This window comes from Lissotriton vulgaris, chromosome 6 (genome assembly GCF_964263255.1).
Source record: "Lissotriton vulgaris chromosome 6, aLisVul1.2, whole genome shotgun sequence".
NCBI lineage: Eukaryota > Metazoa > Chordata > Amphibia > Caudata > Salamandridae > Lissotriton > Lissotriton vulgaris.
In genome coordinates this window covers 195,834,343-195,848,938 of record NC_141694.1, presented here as the reverse complement: position 1 = coordinate 195,848,938, position 14,596 = coordinate 195,834,343, and the positions used below count along the sequence as shown (strand labels likewise).

Genomic DNA, 14,596 nt, shown 5'->3' with positions numbered 1-14,596 from the left:
GCGCCTAACCTGCACTGAATGTCTCCCGTACACGGCGCATAGCACCCCGCCAGCATTGAAAGGGCGTGCGCTAGTGCTTTACTTCTCCTGGTGAACATCTCGGAGTTTAGCCACAATGGCTCTGTGCGCTGCCATGTTCTGTGGGGAGATGCGCCCGTCCACGCCAGCGACCTGCGCTGCCCCGTCTGTAGGTGAGCCCGAGGTTCGAGAGATTCCCCGGGGACATGAGGACCAGGGGCTACAGCCTATGATTTCTCTTGGCACCGTTCTGTCCGCCCTATGCAACCTCCGTGCAGATATGCACCATTGCTACGGGAAATTGGGAGACAAGCTGGATAACATGGCGTCTACGCTGCGATGGGACAATAACGATCTGGTTTCGCAAAGCTGCCACCTGCTACCGCCTGCACTGTACGAGGCAACAGTGCTTTCTCCTGCCTGTTGGACATTTGAGCCCGCTTCCTACTTTGCTGACGCCCAAGATCACCCGCCTGACAACTCCACCCGGGATACTTTGTTTCCCCTTCCAGTGAAGAGTGCTACATTGTGGCCGGACTTTTTATCGTGTGTGCCTTGGGAACTATCTGTGGCGTTGCTGCTACCGTCTTCTCCTGTACTGTGCCCCTTGACTATACTGCCTACAACCTCGTGTATTCCTGGTGTCTCTGTGGAACTTTCTGCTACACTCAACGGATTTCCTGGTGACTCATTGCGGCCATTTTGCGCTCCCATATTGCCTTCGTTTTCTCTCTCGCCATTTTGCTCCTTTGTTCTGAGGTGGGCAGGCCTCTCTTGGGTAACGCATCTGGGGGTGTATCCACGTTCGGGCCAGGGCTAGGCTGCTTTTCCCGTTATCGGCTTCTTGGCTGGTTGACCTGGGTTTGGGATTGTTTTTTGCGTCCAGATTACTCGACCGCTGTGAATTAATGTTTCACTCCTGTATTTGCCTGAATGCTTGCCGTTTATCCTGAACTTGGGGTGGAAGATGTATCAGTGACTGGTGGGGACCGGGATGCCTGGAATTGATCCTCCTCCTGCTCTTTTTGTCTTTGAGAGTCGAAGATTAGGGTGTCCTTTTCTCCCTCTCTATATTGCATGGTATGCCTTTTTTCTTTTCTTTCTCCTTCTTTTCTTTCTCGCTATATTTCGGGTTTATTGGGCGACAGACTCACTGCTGGGGGGGGGGCAGGCCGTAGCCTCCGCATGCGTGTAGGGTGGGGGGTTAGTAGTTAGAATTTAGTCAATATTTCTATGGTGCCTTCTTTTATTCCTATTTTTATTTTTCACTTTTGGTCTGGGTCCATGTCTAGATTACTGGAGGTTAGGTGGCGGCGGGGAACGGGTGGCACGTGAGGGGGGTCTTCTAACTGACTCTGAAAATAGCTGCCATGCTGCCCGGGTGGGACTTGACGGTTGGTATTGATATCCTGGGTACAAGCTTGTAACTACAGTCATGCTCCTCCCGCATGGATCCTCCTTTTTGCTTCTCTTCTTATATGACTTGGGACAGTACGATTTGCTTCAATATTTGCATAAACAAAACCTTTAAAAATTAACCTTCACTGATTCTGGGACATGGTATTACAGTAACCAAAGTGTAACTCTTTGATGCTTGCTTAAGATGTTGGGTAATACTGTGTCGCCGTAACGCTGCATTGGTGCTTAACTGTTTTTGTGGCCGGCCGGTAGGTTGTAGGCCCGTATTTGTTCTTCTTTGATGCACAATAAAGGTTTTCAAAAAATTTAAAAAAAAAAAAAAGAATACCTCAAGCTATACCACAGGCATCTGCCTTATTTGGTCGTATCTTAGGTATCTTTAAAAAGAAATCAATTCCTGGATGTTTTGGGGTGCAATGACCCTACCATCCTTGAGATGTGCTGACATGTTTCTGCTCACAAAAGAGCCATGTAGCCAGGCGGGGGCATTCCTCCGGGTTAATCTTCACACAATTACAGGCAAGGCAGGAAATTCCTACCTCCCCTGGCGTCAACAATCAAACTAGGGTCCAAAAACGACATCCTTGTTTCTACCAGTTATCATGTTCCTTTGGTAGCTGCCTGGAAAGTAAACCGTATTGTAATAACACCCATGATGAGGAAGTGGCGCTGAAAACCACACAAGCCCACAGCATGCATTTCTCGTGGCAAATCATCACAATTTCATGCATGCTAAAACACATGGATTGGATGAATGGTCTGGCCGGAGGATATAAATGGGATGTCATGAGTGAGGTCAAAAATGATGTAATGTAACATGTTATGAATATGTATGTATGTATGTATGTATTGGTATTTATATAGTGCACACCTATCTAGGGAGCAATAGAGTGCTGTACATCACATGGGGGGTTGGGAGACCTTCTTGTACTCATGGTACATCAAGTGAGGAATTCTGAAATGCAGTCTAGATAAGTTACATTTCTAGGCATGGGAAGATTAAGTGATTTGCCCAGAATCCCTCAATGATGAGCCAAGCGCCGGGGGTCAGTACTTGAACCTGGGTCTTCAAGTTCCAAAGTCAGTTGCTCTAGCCACTAAGCCACCTTTCCTGCCATGAGTGCTGTAATATGTGAGGCCATAAGCAGTACTTGATGGGTTGTTGTGTAGTTCCTATAAATCGATATAGGATCTGCACGTTTAGACAACATAAACTGTGGAATTGTTGTCCAGACTGATTCCAGACACCCCCATCGGATATGTTAACCTGTAGACCAGCTAGCTCAAAGTGCCACTATATGCCCCTCTTACCAAGGAGTAAATAGTGTCTGGCAACTATCGAACATGACAACCCTGACCCCTCAGGGATCGTGGAAACAGTACTGTACTTTTCGCTCAGTCATTCGTGCTCACTTTGTCTCAGAGAGTTACACAGAATAAACAATGGGGACGTTTTCAATAAGTATTCATTGAACCAGCGTCATTGTAATGTAAAATACATGTGCTGCAAGAACCATAAGACAGAAACGGAGATATACGGTCATAAGCACTCATAGAGTAAATAGATGGTAGAGTTCTAGCATAGTGCTAAAACAATGAATCTATGCAGGCATATAAATACATGACCGTAATAATGCGTACTCCTCCGATGCTAACCCTAACTAGATTTACCCAAGTGTACCTAGCATGTATTAAGGTTTATGGCCAAGAATCCCCCTAGGAAAAAGCCAACCCTGTTGCCTGGTGTGAGGACCCCCGTCTTGGTCTCGATTTGGATACCCTGTGAGGGATGTCAGACCACTGCTTGCTGGAGTATCTGCGTGCAGGTACCGCAGCGTCTTGTGTCAGTGTGTCAGCATAAAAGTCTTACTCCGCTGCCTGGCTCAGTAAAGATGTGGTGCCTATATACCCAAAAGGTACCCTATCAGGGGTTTTACCTTGCTGTGTCAAGTCGGCCGAAGATGACCATAGGGATGAACCTTATACACAGTTACTATGCAGAAGATGGTAATCCTGCTGTGATTCTGAGAATCCTCATGCATAATAAGTTAGGCAAGTTTTCGGAGAAAACCACACAACATTTATGCAGCCCCTAACTAGGTAAAAGGTCAGCACCAAAACCTGTTTATTTTTATTTATTTATTTGCAGAGTTTTATATAGCGCTGACTAGACCCAGTGGTATCAGAGCGCTTTACATGAGGATCAGTAAATTACCAAATTACATCAGTTACAGGAGCCAAGTATAACATTGGATAAAAACAGTGAATGCACAACAATATGGGTTATTTGCACATAGCATAGCCAAGACACACATCAAATGGGCCATGGAAGGTTGGGGGGGAATGGTAATAAAGAATGCATAATCGGGTCAGGCAAGAAGGAAAATACTTGCAAAACAGTCACAGTTAAAGACATACAAACCGGCTGGGGACCAACCATCCCCCTCGCACACTTAGAGCACCTTAGTGAGTGTGACACATAGTCTGTAAAACACTCACTTGTTTTTTAACTTGCACCACACTATTTATGGTCCTGAGGTAAGCCAGCATTACGACAGGCACTGTCTGAAACATGTCAACCACCATCGGATGTAGGTGGTCTTAACTCTACCACCATAACATCCACCTGCCTTGTTTTTAACCGCTAACGGAGGCCCAATTATAATTTAATTTACCCTTGGGTACTGGGACCACTGCGAAGCCGTTTTAACCTTCACTTTATCACTCACCACACTGCACTTTCAGTAAAATACCTGCTCCGCTGTAATCAGGCGTTGAAGTACACCCTGGACACATTAGGTGTCACTGGGTGGGCCAGATGATGAAGCATGCCACCAACTAGGTTGGTGGGTGAGGGCTTCATGAAAACACCTACCAGGTGCCTGCTGATAATACAGTTCAGAGTCTTACTATGGTCACACATGGCTAGTCCCTGTTGATAATTATAGACCAACAATCATAAACATCCAGTGAATCGGTGATAGTATAAGATGGGAGGGGAGTAGGAGACCAAAGGGGGGGGGCTACTTGAGGAAAAGAACAGACAGGCGAACAAGGAGCAGTCCAGCAACAATGAGGATAGGTCGAAACCCCCAAGATGGAGGACCCAGTTCATCGGAACCGACAGCATCAACCCAAAATGGCGGAACACACATAAATCTAACACGAAAACCACAAGTGACAGGCTCGAAGGCTTCACGCAGGGTCGGATGGGGGAGGCAGCCACATGACGGGTGTCGAACGTACACACCAGGGGCAGCAGCATCGCCATTCAGAATGCTGCAAAGACAGGATATAGTCAGATTTGAGCGCCAGGCAACAGCCCCAGAGAGGTGGAGGCAGCAGTGGGGGCCATGAGGGCGTGCCTCCCAAAAACTCAAGAAGCAAAACAAGCTTGGGCACTGCTCAGCAGCGCCCCAGTACTCACTTCCGCTGAACCCACACTGGGAGAAGCAAGACTTGTGCATCTCCATCTTCATCTTCGCTAGGGAGGCGGTGCAAGCGGACAGGAAACCGCAGGAAAACCCCGGAGAGTAGGGGACGGCCAGGAGGGGAGATCCCCAGCCGATCCCCAGCCGATCCCCTCCCCAGGCATACTCCACTGGTCATCGGCTGCTGAAATGGCTCCGCCACCAGCAGATCCTCGGCAACTCATTGAAAGGCGCGGGAGGAGAGGAAAACACATCGGAGAGTCGAGGACACCCATGACCAAATTCCAGCTGGGTAGGTGATGGCTGATGGGTAGAGCCAGAGCCTGTCTCCTCTATAGCTGCCAAAACAGCTCCACCGGGCATCGGCCATGTTGATCGAGGCTCCGTGGTCTGCACACTCCTCAAGGTTCATCGGAAGATCTCGAACTGGGTAATGGGAACTGGCGAGCCGAATGGCCGCAGTCCATAAGCACCTCAGATGAGCAAAAAAAGGTCCAAGGAGAGTAGATTCCACGGGTTCAGGGCCAAAAAGGAAATCCCTTGCCAGGGAGCTCCCAACCGGAGCTCCTCACCTGGCGGCCAGCTTGTATGTTATGTAGTACCATGGCAGGGTAAATGTAGATGAAAGGTTAGGGGCTACCCAGGCTATATTGGGGTACATTGGGAATCAGAACAGGGTGTGCAGCTTTTAGTTGGTTCACTAAACTATACCTGGCACATATGAGTGTTTTTAATTATTATTATTATTGTTTTTAAATTAGCTTGACTTTCATTCTAACGTCTAACTTTAACAAGTCATTTCAAAACAATGTCCTTTGAACCCTTTTTTCAGGAAATTACATTTGTTTTTTTTTTAATGTTTTCTTTTTGTAAGTGTAAGGTTTTAGCACCTATCCAAACTATAGCATTACTTCTTCTTTACAGTGAGTATTTGTGTATTCATATATATATATAAATGACTATATTAACTTTACTATTTTAACATTTGGGGGCTTTTAAGTGATTGATAAGATGGGTAGGCTGAGTAAACGGATGTGGAAAGGAGATACTGTACATATGCAGTTGTCTTTCTCTTAACTATTTTGCCTCTTTAAACATATATTAAGCCTCCAATTACTAAAAACCTATTCTCCACCACTTTCCCTGAGGTCTTTGATATAGTTTGTCATGACGTTTTCTATCCTTAGGTTGCAGAACTATTACCTTTAAGAGAGACTCGCGCCTTTGGCCTACTGTAAGTGTATGTCGCAACTTTGTAAGTGATTACAGTTAATTGGGCCCCTTGAACCAGATTTAATCAATATTGGTTTTACCATTTCCTAATAGGGCGCCTTGATATTTTGAATGTATTGTTTTGGAGCTACCATGCTCACTTACTCAGTTATTTACAGATTTTTCCCTAATGGTACTTGGTCCCTACGCTGCATAATGCATATTTGGCATAAATGGATCACGTCCAAATAGGTATTTAGAACACTAGGATCATGCATGAGATCTATTTGAGTTTACTTTTATGACTCTCATATCATCCGATGACCAGACCATCTTATGTGGATCATACATTTTGTGACTTTATTCTCTCCACCATGTACCCTTCCGGATTTGGTCTCGCGCATCACCAAGTAGGTTTTTACTATAGTATACTTTGAGTTAGGTTCAAGGAGTAAGGTCTCACAGAGTGTCACACACAGCATGGATCACTTAGGTCTTCTCAAATATTGGCCTTAATAATTATTGCTCTTTTATTTTCTTCTCTTCTCATTGTGTTATAAATCTTTTTATAGTCTTTGTTTTCTCCTTTCAAATTTTGAAATATATCATGAATAATTCTGTAATTTCTGGTTTGTTTATATCTAATATGGTTATCTTTTGTTGCTTCATTTGCACATTTAGAGCCTTGAAAAATCCCAGGGCTAACCTGCCTCTGTGCTCTGAAACACGTGTTGGCTGATTATTAGAAGTGCACTTTGAATAAACCTTTACATTTCGCATGAATTATTTTATTGGATTTTTATTTCTGAAGACTGATGTAAATGTTTACACAAAGGACTTTTCTTTCGGCAAACCTAAATCAAGAAAATGTATTTATTTAGGAAACTGGGTGAATCATTCTTATTGTGTTTTTTAGGTTCACCTAAACGGATGATTTTACAATAGATTTATTAACAATTTTCAAGTTATCATTGGACAAGGGGTACAATTAAATAGCCCACTTTCCCCTCCCTGCACCTTTTTAACCTGCTGAACTCATGCCTGCATTAATAGATCAATGCTCATTTACTTTAGCCTTCTCCTCAGGAAAGACTTTAAATTTAACAGCTCCTATTACAACAAAATGCCTTTAAGAGTGCCACACTTTTGTCTTGAACGCAAAATGTTAATGCTCTTGTTCATTATTAGAACTCTGGTGAAGCTGTAGTTGATCACTAAGAAGTTAATTGACCTACTTCTGCAGCTATCGGAAGTGCATGTTTTTTTCAGAATACCAGATTTTATTCTCACATAGTTCAGGAAGATAGTGTGAATGTAGAGAAAATTGTATCTAATTTTAGCTTGTGGAACACCCTCCAGAACCTCGGCGCAAATTATTAGAGAAAACAGTTTTCACTCAGGCATGATTGTTCAGATTCCAGCAGCAGCTCATATTTCACACGGTAAAATCACCTGAGAATTCATCAGAATCCCCAAAATGACGATAACCCCAAAAACGAATGTTTTATGCTGTGACTAAAATCTAATATTACCTTTCATGTGTGTTCCTTTTTGTGGCATTTAAAAACTGCATTTCATTAAAAAGCATTTCATTGGAGATCATGCGCATGAGTTCTGTAAAGGCTGCTACAAAATGTTGTGGTCAGCCAGTCAAGGGGAGGGTAACCTTGGGACCCGTCCGTATGCCTCTGGGGCTCAGGCAGCAATTAATTAGCAAAAAAATGAGTGCTGATGCTCAAAGCTCTGCTCTGCTGTTATATGTCCTCATACAGAATACCGCGGCTGTGTAGTCTTGAATTGAGGGGGTCATTAGGATGGCGGACCCCCGAGGAAGAGGGACCGTCCGCATGGGCAGCGGCGGTCCCTCCATGCAAATAAGGATGTGACCGCCACCCTGGCGGTCACATCCCCTACATTTAACATTGCGGCGGATGCTGCTTCAAGCAGCACCCGCCGCAAGGTTAAAAAGTGCATGTTTGCCTTTGCATGCACGAAGCGGCAGGCACCGCGTGGTGCCTGCTGCTTCGTGCACGCAAAGGCAGGGGGGTACCATAGGTACCCCCCATGTGCACCCCCACCCCCCCTTTACCCCTGGGGGCCGCAACGGGCCCCCAAAGAAAAGACCGTAAGCCTTTCCACAGCGGAAATGCTGCTGTGGAAAGGCATAGGACCGCCGCCATGCTAATATGCCTGGCGGTGTAAACGTAAATGTGTTGTATTTGTATAGCGCGAACAGTAACCCGTAAGCATCCCGGCGCTTGTACTCCTACCACAAGGGAACCCCTCCTGGCTTTTCCTTGTGAGGTGTCCACTCCTGGGCATCCCATGGTGAAACCAGGCATCCCTTGTGTAACGGGGGCCGTTGTGGAGACTAAGCAAGCTATTGCCCAGAGTTGCAGCGTGGGGCCCATGCTTAGATTCGGCACTGAGGCGAGAATATCTGGTCAGAGGAATTTAAGCCCGATCTCGCCGAGGCGGGATTCAAACCCTGGTCCCTGGCCAGCGCTCTGCATCAAGGTCTGCCACTCTAACCATTGAGTCTGATAGACACCGTCAGCCATGTTAGAGCTTTTCCGCCGCAGTCGGAAGGCGACCGCGGCGGAAAAGCTGCGGACGGAAAAAATATCCCCCAGCCATCCTAATCTGACTGGGGGTCTTTTTCCAGTCCGCAGCAGTTAATCCGCATCCTCCGGGCCGGCGGTGGCTTCCGCCGGCCCGGAGAATGCGGATTATCCGCAATCATAATCGGCCCCTAAGTCTTTAATCCACTTCCAGACACTCACTTCACCTTTAATACACTCGTACAACCCCCAGCTGAAATGAAGCACTAGGTCAGGGTGTGCTCACCCTGCTCCCTTATATTTTTTTTAATCATTTTATGTACGCATGTTCTGGCCAGCCAATCAGGCTTGACTAGTGCCCTTTAAATTGGCCCTTCAGAGCATATCTGAGCTCCAGTGCTCCAGGCATACTTAACATTTTAAGTCCCTTAAGCCCAACAAGCCCCTCTTTAATCGCTGATTTCTTAAAAACGGCTAAACGGATTTCCCACATCACAAAAAGCATGCTTTCTGAGTAAAGTTCTAGCTTATTGACTGATTTAGTATACTCCTTTCAGCCAGTTTTTCAGTATTGGAGAGCAAAGTTTTCTGTGGGAATAAAGATGGGGATTCACACTTTTAGGAACACCTACCCCTTTTTTATCGGCCCCCAGTTGACCGTGAAGGAGCTGAGGTGGATGAATGTTTTAGTGCAGATTCGTCAAACGCCGCCAAAGTTATTAGCCACACACATAACACCCTTCCTATGGTAACTCTGAACTAACTATAACTACATAATGGGGATTGCCACTGTGGATGCTAAGAATATCAGAGAGTGAGCGTTTCATAACTGCAATGCAAATTCATGGGTTAAAGTTGCACCTGCCATATTGTAACATTGTAATCTTAATTCTTAAATCTTTGTTAAATCGTAATTGCCATGCGTCCACATTATGAATGTTTTTCCTAAATGGCGCTCTCTGTATTCACTATATAGCGTTCTCCATTCACCTTGACCTGTTTTTAAACCATTGTGTTTCTTAACGTTTACCTTGTCATAGGGAAACTGGAGGAAGTGTACAAAGCCTTGGCCAAAGTCCATCCCCATATGGCGGTTTACAAAAAGGAGGACTTTCCAGAGCGATTCCACTACAAGCACAACGAAAGAATTCAACCAATTTTAGCTGTAGCAGACATAGGCTGGACAATCTTGCAAAATCTTTCTGACACATTTCTAGGTGAGCTAATATTTTAATTGTATTTTAATGGTGTAAGATCTTTGAAGTGTTACATGAATAATTTGACCTTGCTATTTAAATTTACTAAGTACATTTGGGCTGTTCAAATGTACCGCATGGTTGTGTGAATATGCACGAAAGCTAGTTCTGTAGTAGGGGATCTCTGTGTATAGTCATAATCTAGTGAATAGTCCCGCCCATGTGCGTGGACCCCAGAGCAATCAAAAATAATCTCTTAAAGTGTCAAAAAATTGCAGAACTGCAAAGACACTTAAGAGAGAATTTAAAGACAGATAATGCAGCCTGTCCAGTACTTCAACTGGAAATTCCACCAAAAAACCACACAAACAGCACAGCCTGCCCATTTTCCTCCACAGAGAAACTTGCCTCTACCAGCAAAAGCCTCTGGAATGATAGAGAGGAAGGTATGGACAAACAAGCCCCATAGGCTGCCATTATGTAGCTCAAACAGGATACTGTGCCTTTAAGAAAACTTTCCAGAACTCTCTCAGTATCCCAGAATGCACAGCAGGTCCCTTTTACTTTCAGTTCTTTTTTCCGGCTCTTGCTAGCAGGACACTGGAGCATTGAGCTCTCCCTTTCAAGGGTTTAATTAGTGATTTTTTTTCACTTTTCTTGTGTGTAGTGCTTGTTGTTAAGTACTAAGCCCCTTTTTCTTCCCTATATAGTCAAAATGCCTGGCTTATTTGACAATTGCCCAGAGTGTGATAGAAAAAAGGCCTAATCCGACCCACATGGAGTGTGCATTATCTGCCTCCCCTCTTCTCACCTCTCAGAGGAGTGTGAAATCTGCAAGACCCTCTCTGCCAGGACCCTGAGAGAGAGGATGAAGATCAGGCTCCAAGGCCTCGAGGAAAGACGTCAGAAGGCACAAGGTGGGTCAGGGCATGCTTCATCTGCCCATGCTGAGGCCTCTGGGGGGCTACCCAGGGGCAGGAAGTCCAGCAAGCGTCCCCATTCTCCGCCAGCGTCGATTGCGTCGACTGCGGCGTCGAGGTGGATGACAACGGTCAGTTCCCCATCTCCCCGGGGCTCTGGGGAGAAGCGGCGTCGAAGGAGCTGAACAGACCACCGTCGACAGCATCGTCGTCGACATCGTCAACGTCATCGTCGAGTCATTGACGTCATGGAAAGGCCCGGCATTGGCGCTCGCCGTTGAGGCGACACCGCCGTTCGCCGTTGGCGAAGAGGAGAAGATCGGCGTCGAGGGGATCCTCGCCGTCGAGGAGGCGTTCGCCGCCAAGGAGGCGTTCACCGTCGAGGAGGCGTCACCGGTCGACGTCGAGAAGACGTTCCTCGACGTCGAGAAGGCGTTCTTCGACGCCAAGGAAGCGCAGGAGGAGTCCTGGCGCTATGAGGTCGCCGATTGGTTAGCCATCGTCGCCAAGGAAGAAGAAACAGTCACCGGGCTAGGTGTACTCAGTGGTGTATACGCCTACTAAACCTAGGACACCCACTCCTCCTCCTTTGCCGAAGGGTCCGCCTCCGCAGAACCCCACCCCGCTTCCTCCACCACCGCCGCCTCGTGGGCCGGCTCCTCGTCAGTCACCGCTGCCTCAGCTCCCACCGTCTCTTCCCTCCGTTCCTCCACCTATGCCTCCACCCAGGACGGCCTCGTTGCCACGCTATCCAACTCCTCCTAAGGGGACACCTCGGCCGAGGGCCCCGGCCAGGCCGACATCGCCTGCTCCTGCGAAGCCTGCGGATCGACCGAGGCCGAGAAGGTCGCGCTCCCGCTCTGGCCGTAGAGGGAGATCGCGGAGCTGTGGCCGGTCGTCATCTCGATTTAGACAACGGCACAGGAGGCGCAGATCCAGATCCCACACAGGCTCTTCCACCAGGGATTATTCACCAACGCTGTCGGAGTCTCCAGGGACGAGGGTGTCGCCCATGGACGATATCGTCTCCTTCCAGGAAGTGCTGTTGAGGTGTGCAACTAAGCTAGGGATCACGGTGACGGTGCCAACACCTACGACGTCCGTGATCTTCGAGACACTTCCCAAAAAACATTTGTCTCGACCGCTGCTGCCGTTCGTACCCGGATTGGAGGAGCCCGCAAAGGAGTTGTTCCTCACTCCGGCGGTGACGAAGGCGGCCCCCTCCAGGCTCCTCAAGAAATACCGGGCTCCGGAATCTGACCCGGCTTTCCTTCGAATGGACCCAACACCAGACTCAGTTATCGTGACAGCAGCTAAGAAGCAGCATTCCACCACTCCTTCTTCGACAGTGCCGCCTGATAAGGACAGCCGGTGGCTAGATTCGGCGGGCAGAAAGGTCTGTGGGACGGCATCTACCACCATGAAGGCTGCAAGTGCCGGGGCTCTGCTGGGGCGATATGATCGTGCCCTATGGGAGTCCCTCCAGCAGTACGCTGAGCTCCTCCCTCGTGACAAGAAAGAGGACTGTCTGGAGATATTAAACGAGGGTATGATGGTGTCTAACCAGATCATCAGCGCGGCTGCGGATGTATCTCTTCTCGCGGCGCACGGATACTGCCACGGCATCAATCAACGGTGCCGCGCTTGGCTTCGCCTCACCTCACTCAAACCGGATGCGCAACAGCGGGTGGCCAATCTCCCTTTCTCGGGGGAAACCCTGTTCGGCAAACATGCGGACGATGAAATGGCCCGTATGAAGGCAGAAGCCGAAACCCTGACGGCTGTCGGGTTAGAGAAGCCTGAGAAGAAGAAGAACTACCGCCTGTTCCAGAGACGGTTCGGAAACTCAGGCAGAGGGCGGGGGCAGACTTCCGGACAGCAGCAACAACAACAGCAGCAATTCCGGAAGCCCTTCCAGAAGCGCCAGAGGGGAGAGGAAACCAACAGTCCGCAACAGCGACCAAAGGCCCGGCCGGGTCTAGGCCCTGAGCGTCTACTTCCCCCACATCCGTTGCCCACTCCGGTGGGGGGGAAGCGTTCAATTTTTTCTGGCAGAGTGGAGAAAAATTATTCGGGACAAGTGGGTGCTGAATATTGTTTGCAATGGATACAGTCTTCGATTCACCAGCCCGCCTCCAGCTATTCCGCCGGTTAGCTCACAGTTTCAGCTGCGAGAGCTCCAGGCAGAAGCCGACATCCTATTAAGGAAAAGGGCGATAGAAGACGTACCTCGGCCTCAAAGGGGAAGAGGTCTGTACTCAAGGTTCTTTCTTGTCCGCAAGAAGGACAAGAATGAGTTCAGGCCCATTCTGGACTTGCGGCAAGCAAACAAGTGGATTCGCAGAGAGAGATTTTGCATGCTGTCCTTGCAGCAGATGTACCCTCAGCTGCAGCAGGGAGATTGGCTTTGTGCTATAGACCTACAGGATGCGTACTTCCATGTGCCCATTGCACAGAAAAACAGGAAGTTCCTGCGATTCCAAGTCGGCTCCAATCATTATCAATACACAGTACTGCCATTCGGGCTGAAGTCTGCGCCCAGGACGTTCTCGAAATGCATGGCAGTGGTAGCGGCACACTTGCGGAAGAACAAGGTGTTTGTCTACCCGTACCTGGACGACTGGTTTATCAAGGCCTCCTCCTTCTCGGAAGCTCAAGCACACTTCCAGAAGACGTGCGTTCTATTGAACAAGCTGGGGTTGCACATCAACATGTCCAAGTCTGTCCCGACTCCGGTCCAATGTATGCAGTTCTTAGGAGCCTCCATCAATACGCTGTCGGCAAGCGTGTCTCCTTCGGAGGAGCGACGGTTATCACTCCTTCGAAAGGCTCAGGCTCTTATGACCGCTCCATCTACAACAGTGAGGACGGTGTCTTCTCTACTGGGGTTGATGGCCTCTTGTATCTTCCTCATGCACGGCTGCACATGAGACCACTGCAGGAGTGGTTGGAGGATCAGTGGGATCAGAGGACTGGTTCTTGGGACGACACGATACGGCTGTCTCTGCATGTTCTTCCGTCTCTGAAGTGGTGGTGTTCAGCTGAGAATCTCCTCAGAGGGGTTCCCTTCCACAAGAACATTCCCGCACAGACGATCGTGACGGATGTGTCTCTCCACGGCTGGGGAGCGCACTCCGGAGACTTACAGATTCAAGGGACGTGGTATCCGTCGGAGTCCACGTACCACATCAACTTCCTGGAACTCAGAGCTGTTCATTTGGCACTGAAGGCCTTTCATCCGTCCTTTCAGACCAACTCTCTGCTTGTACAGATGGACAATACGACCACAATGTATTACCTCAACAAGCAGGAAAGGCTCGAGATCACGCACTGTCGCAGGAGGCGCAGGCGATCTGGCACTGGCTTCTGGCCAGAGGACCGACGATAACGGCTACCCATCTGCCAGGTGTGCAGAATGTTCAGGCGGACGCACTGAGCAGACTGATTCTGGAAAACCACGAACAGGTCATAAACGTCGAAGTGCTAGGAGAAGTCTTCGCAAGGTGGGGGACTCCAGACGTAGATCTGTTCGCCACCGCCGAAAACAGCAAATGCCGAGACTTCGCCTCCAGGTACTACCAACAGGGGACGTTGCGGAATGCCCTATGGATCGACTGGTGGAACAGCTTTCTGTACGCTTTTCCACCCATTCCCCTGATTCCGGCGGTGCTCATCAAGCTGTCCCGGTCCAGGGCGCGGGTGATATTGATCGCCCCGGAATGGCCCAGACAGTGGTGGTTCACGGACCTGCTTCACCGGTCTCTCCTTCACCACATACGGTTGCCGTGCAGGCCGGACCTTCTCACGAAGTTCGGGGGACCGATGATGCACCCGAACCT

General features: G+C 48.5%; 1 protein-coding gene across 3 annotated transcripts in view; it reads left to right on the top strand.

The window, feature by feature from the left end:
• ENPP5 (ectonucleotide pyrophosphatase/phosphodiesterase family member 5) overlaps positions 1 to 14,596 on the top strand; it is a 390,400-nt gene that overhangs the window by 243,573 nt on the left and 132,231 nt on the right. For all 3 annotated transcript variants that reach the window (XM_086926231.1, XM_086926233.1, XM_086926232.1), the window contains one exon: positions 9,682 to 9,858. In XM_086926231.1, coding sequence (XP_086782357.1) covers positions 9,682 to 9,858 — 177 coding nt within the window. The remainder of the gene's footprint in view (positions 1 to 9,681; positions 9,859 to 14,596) is intronic.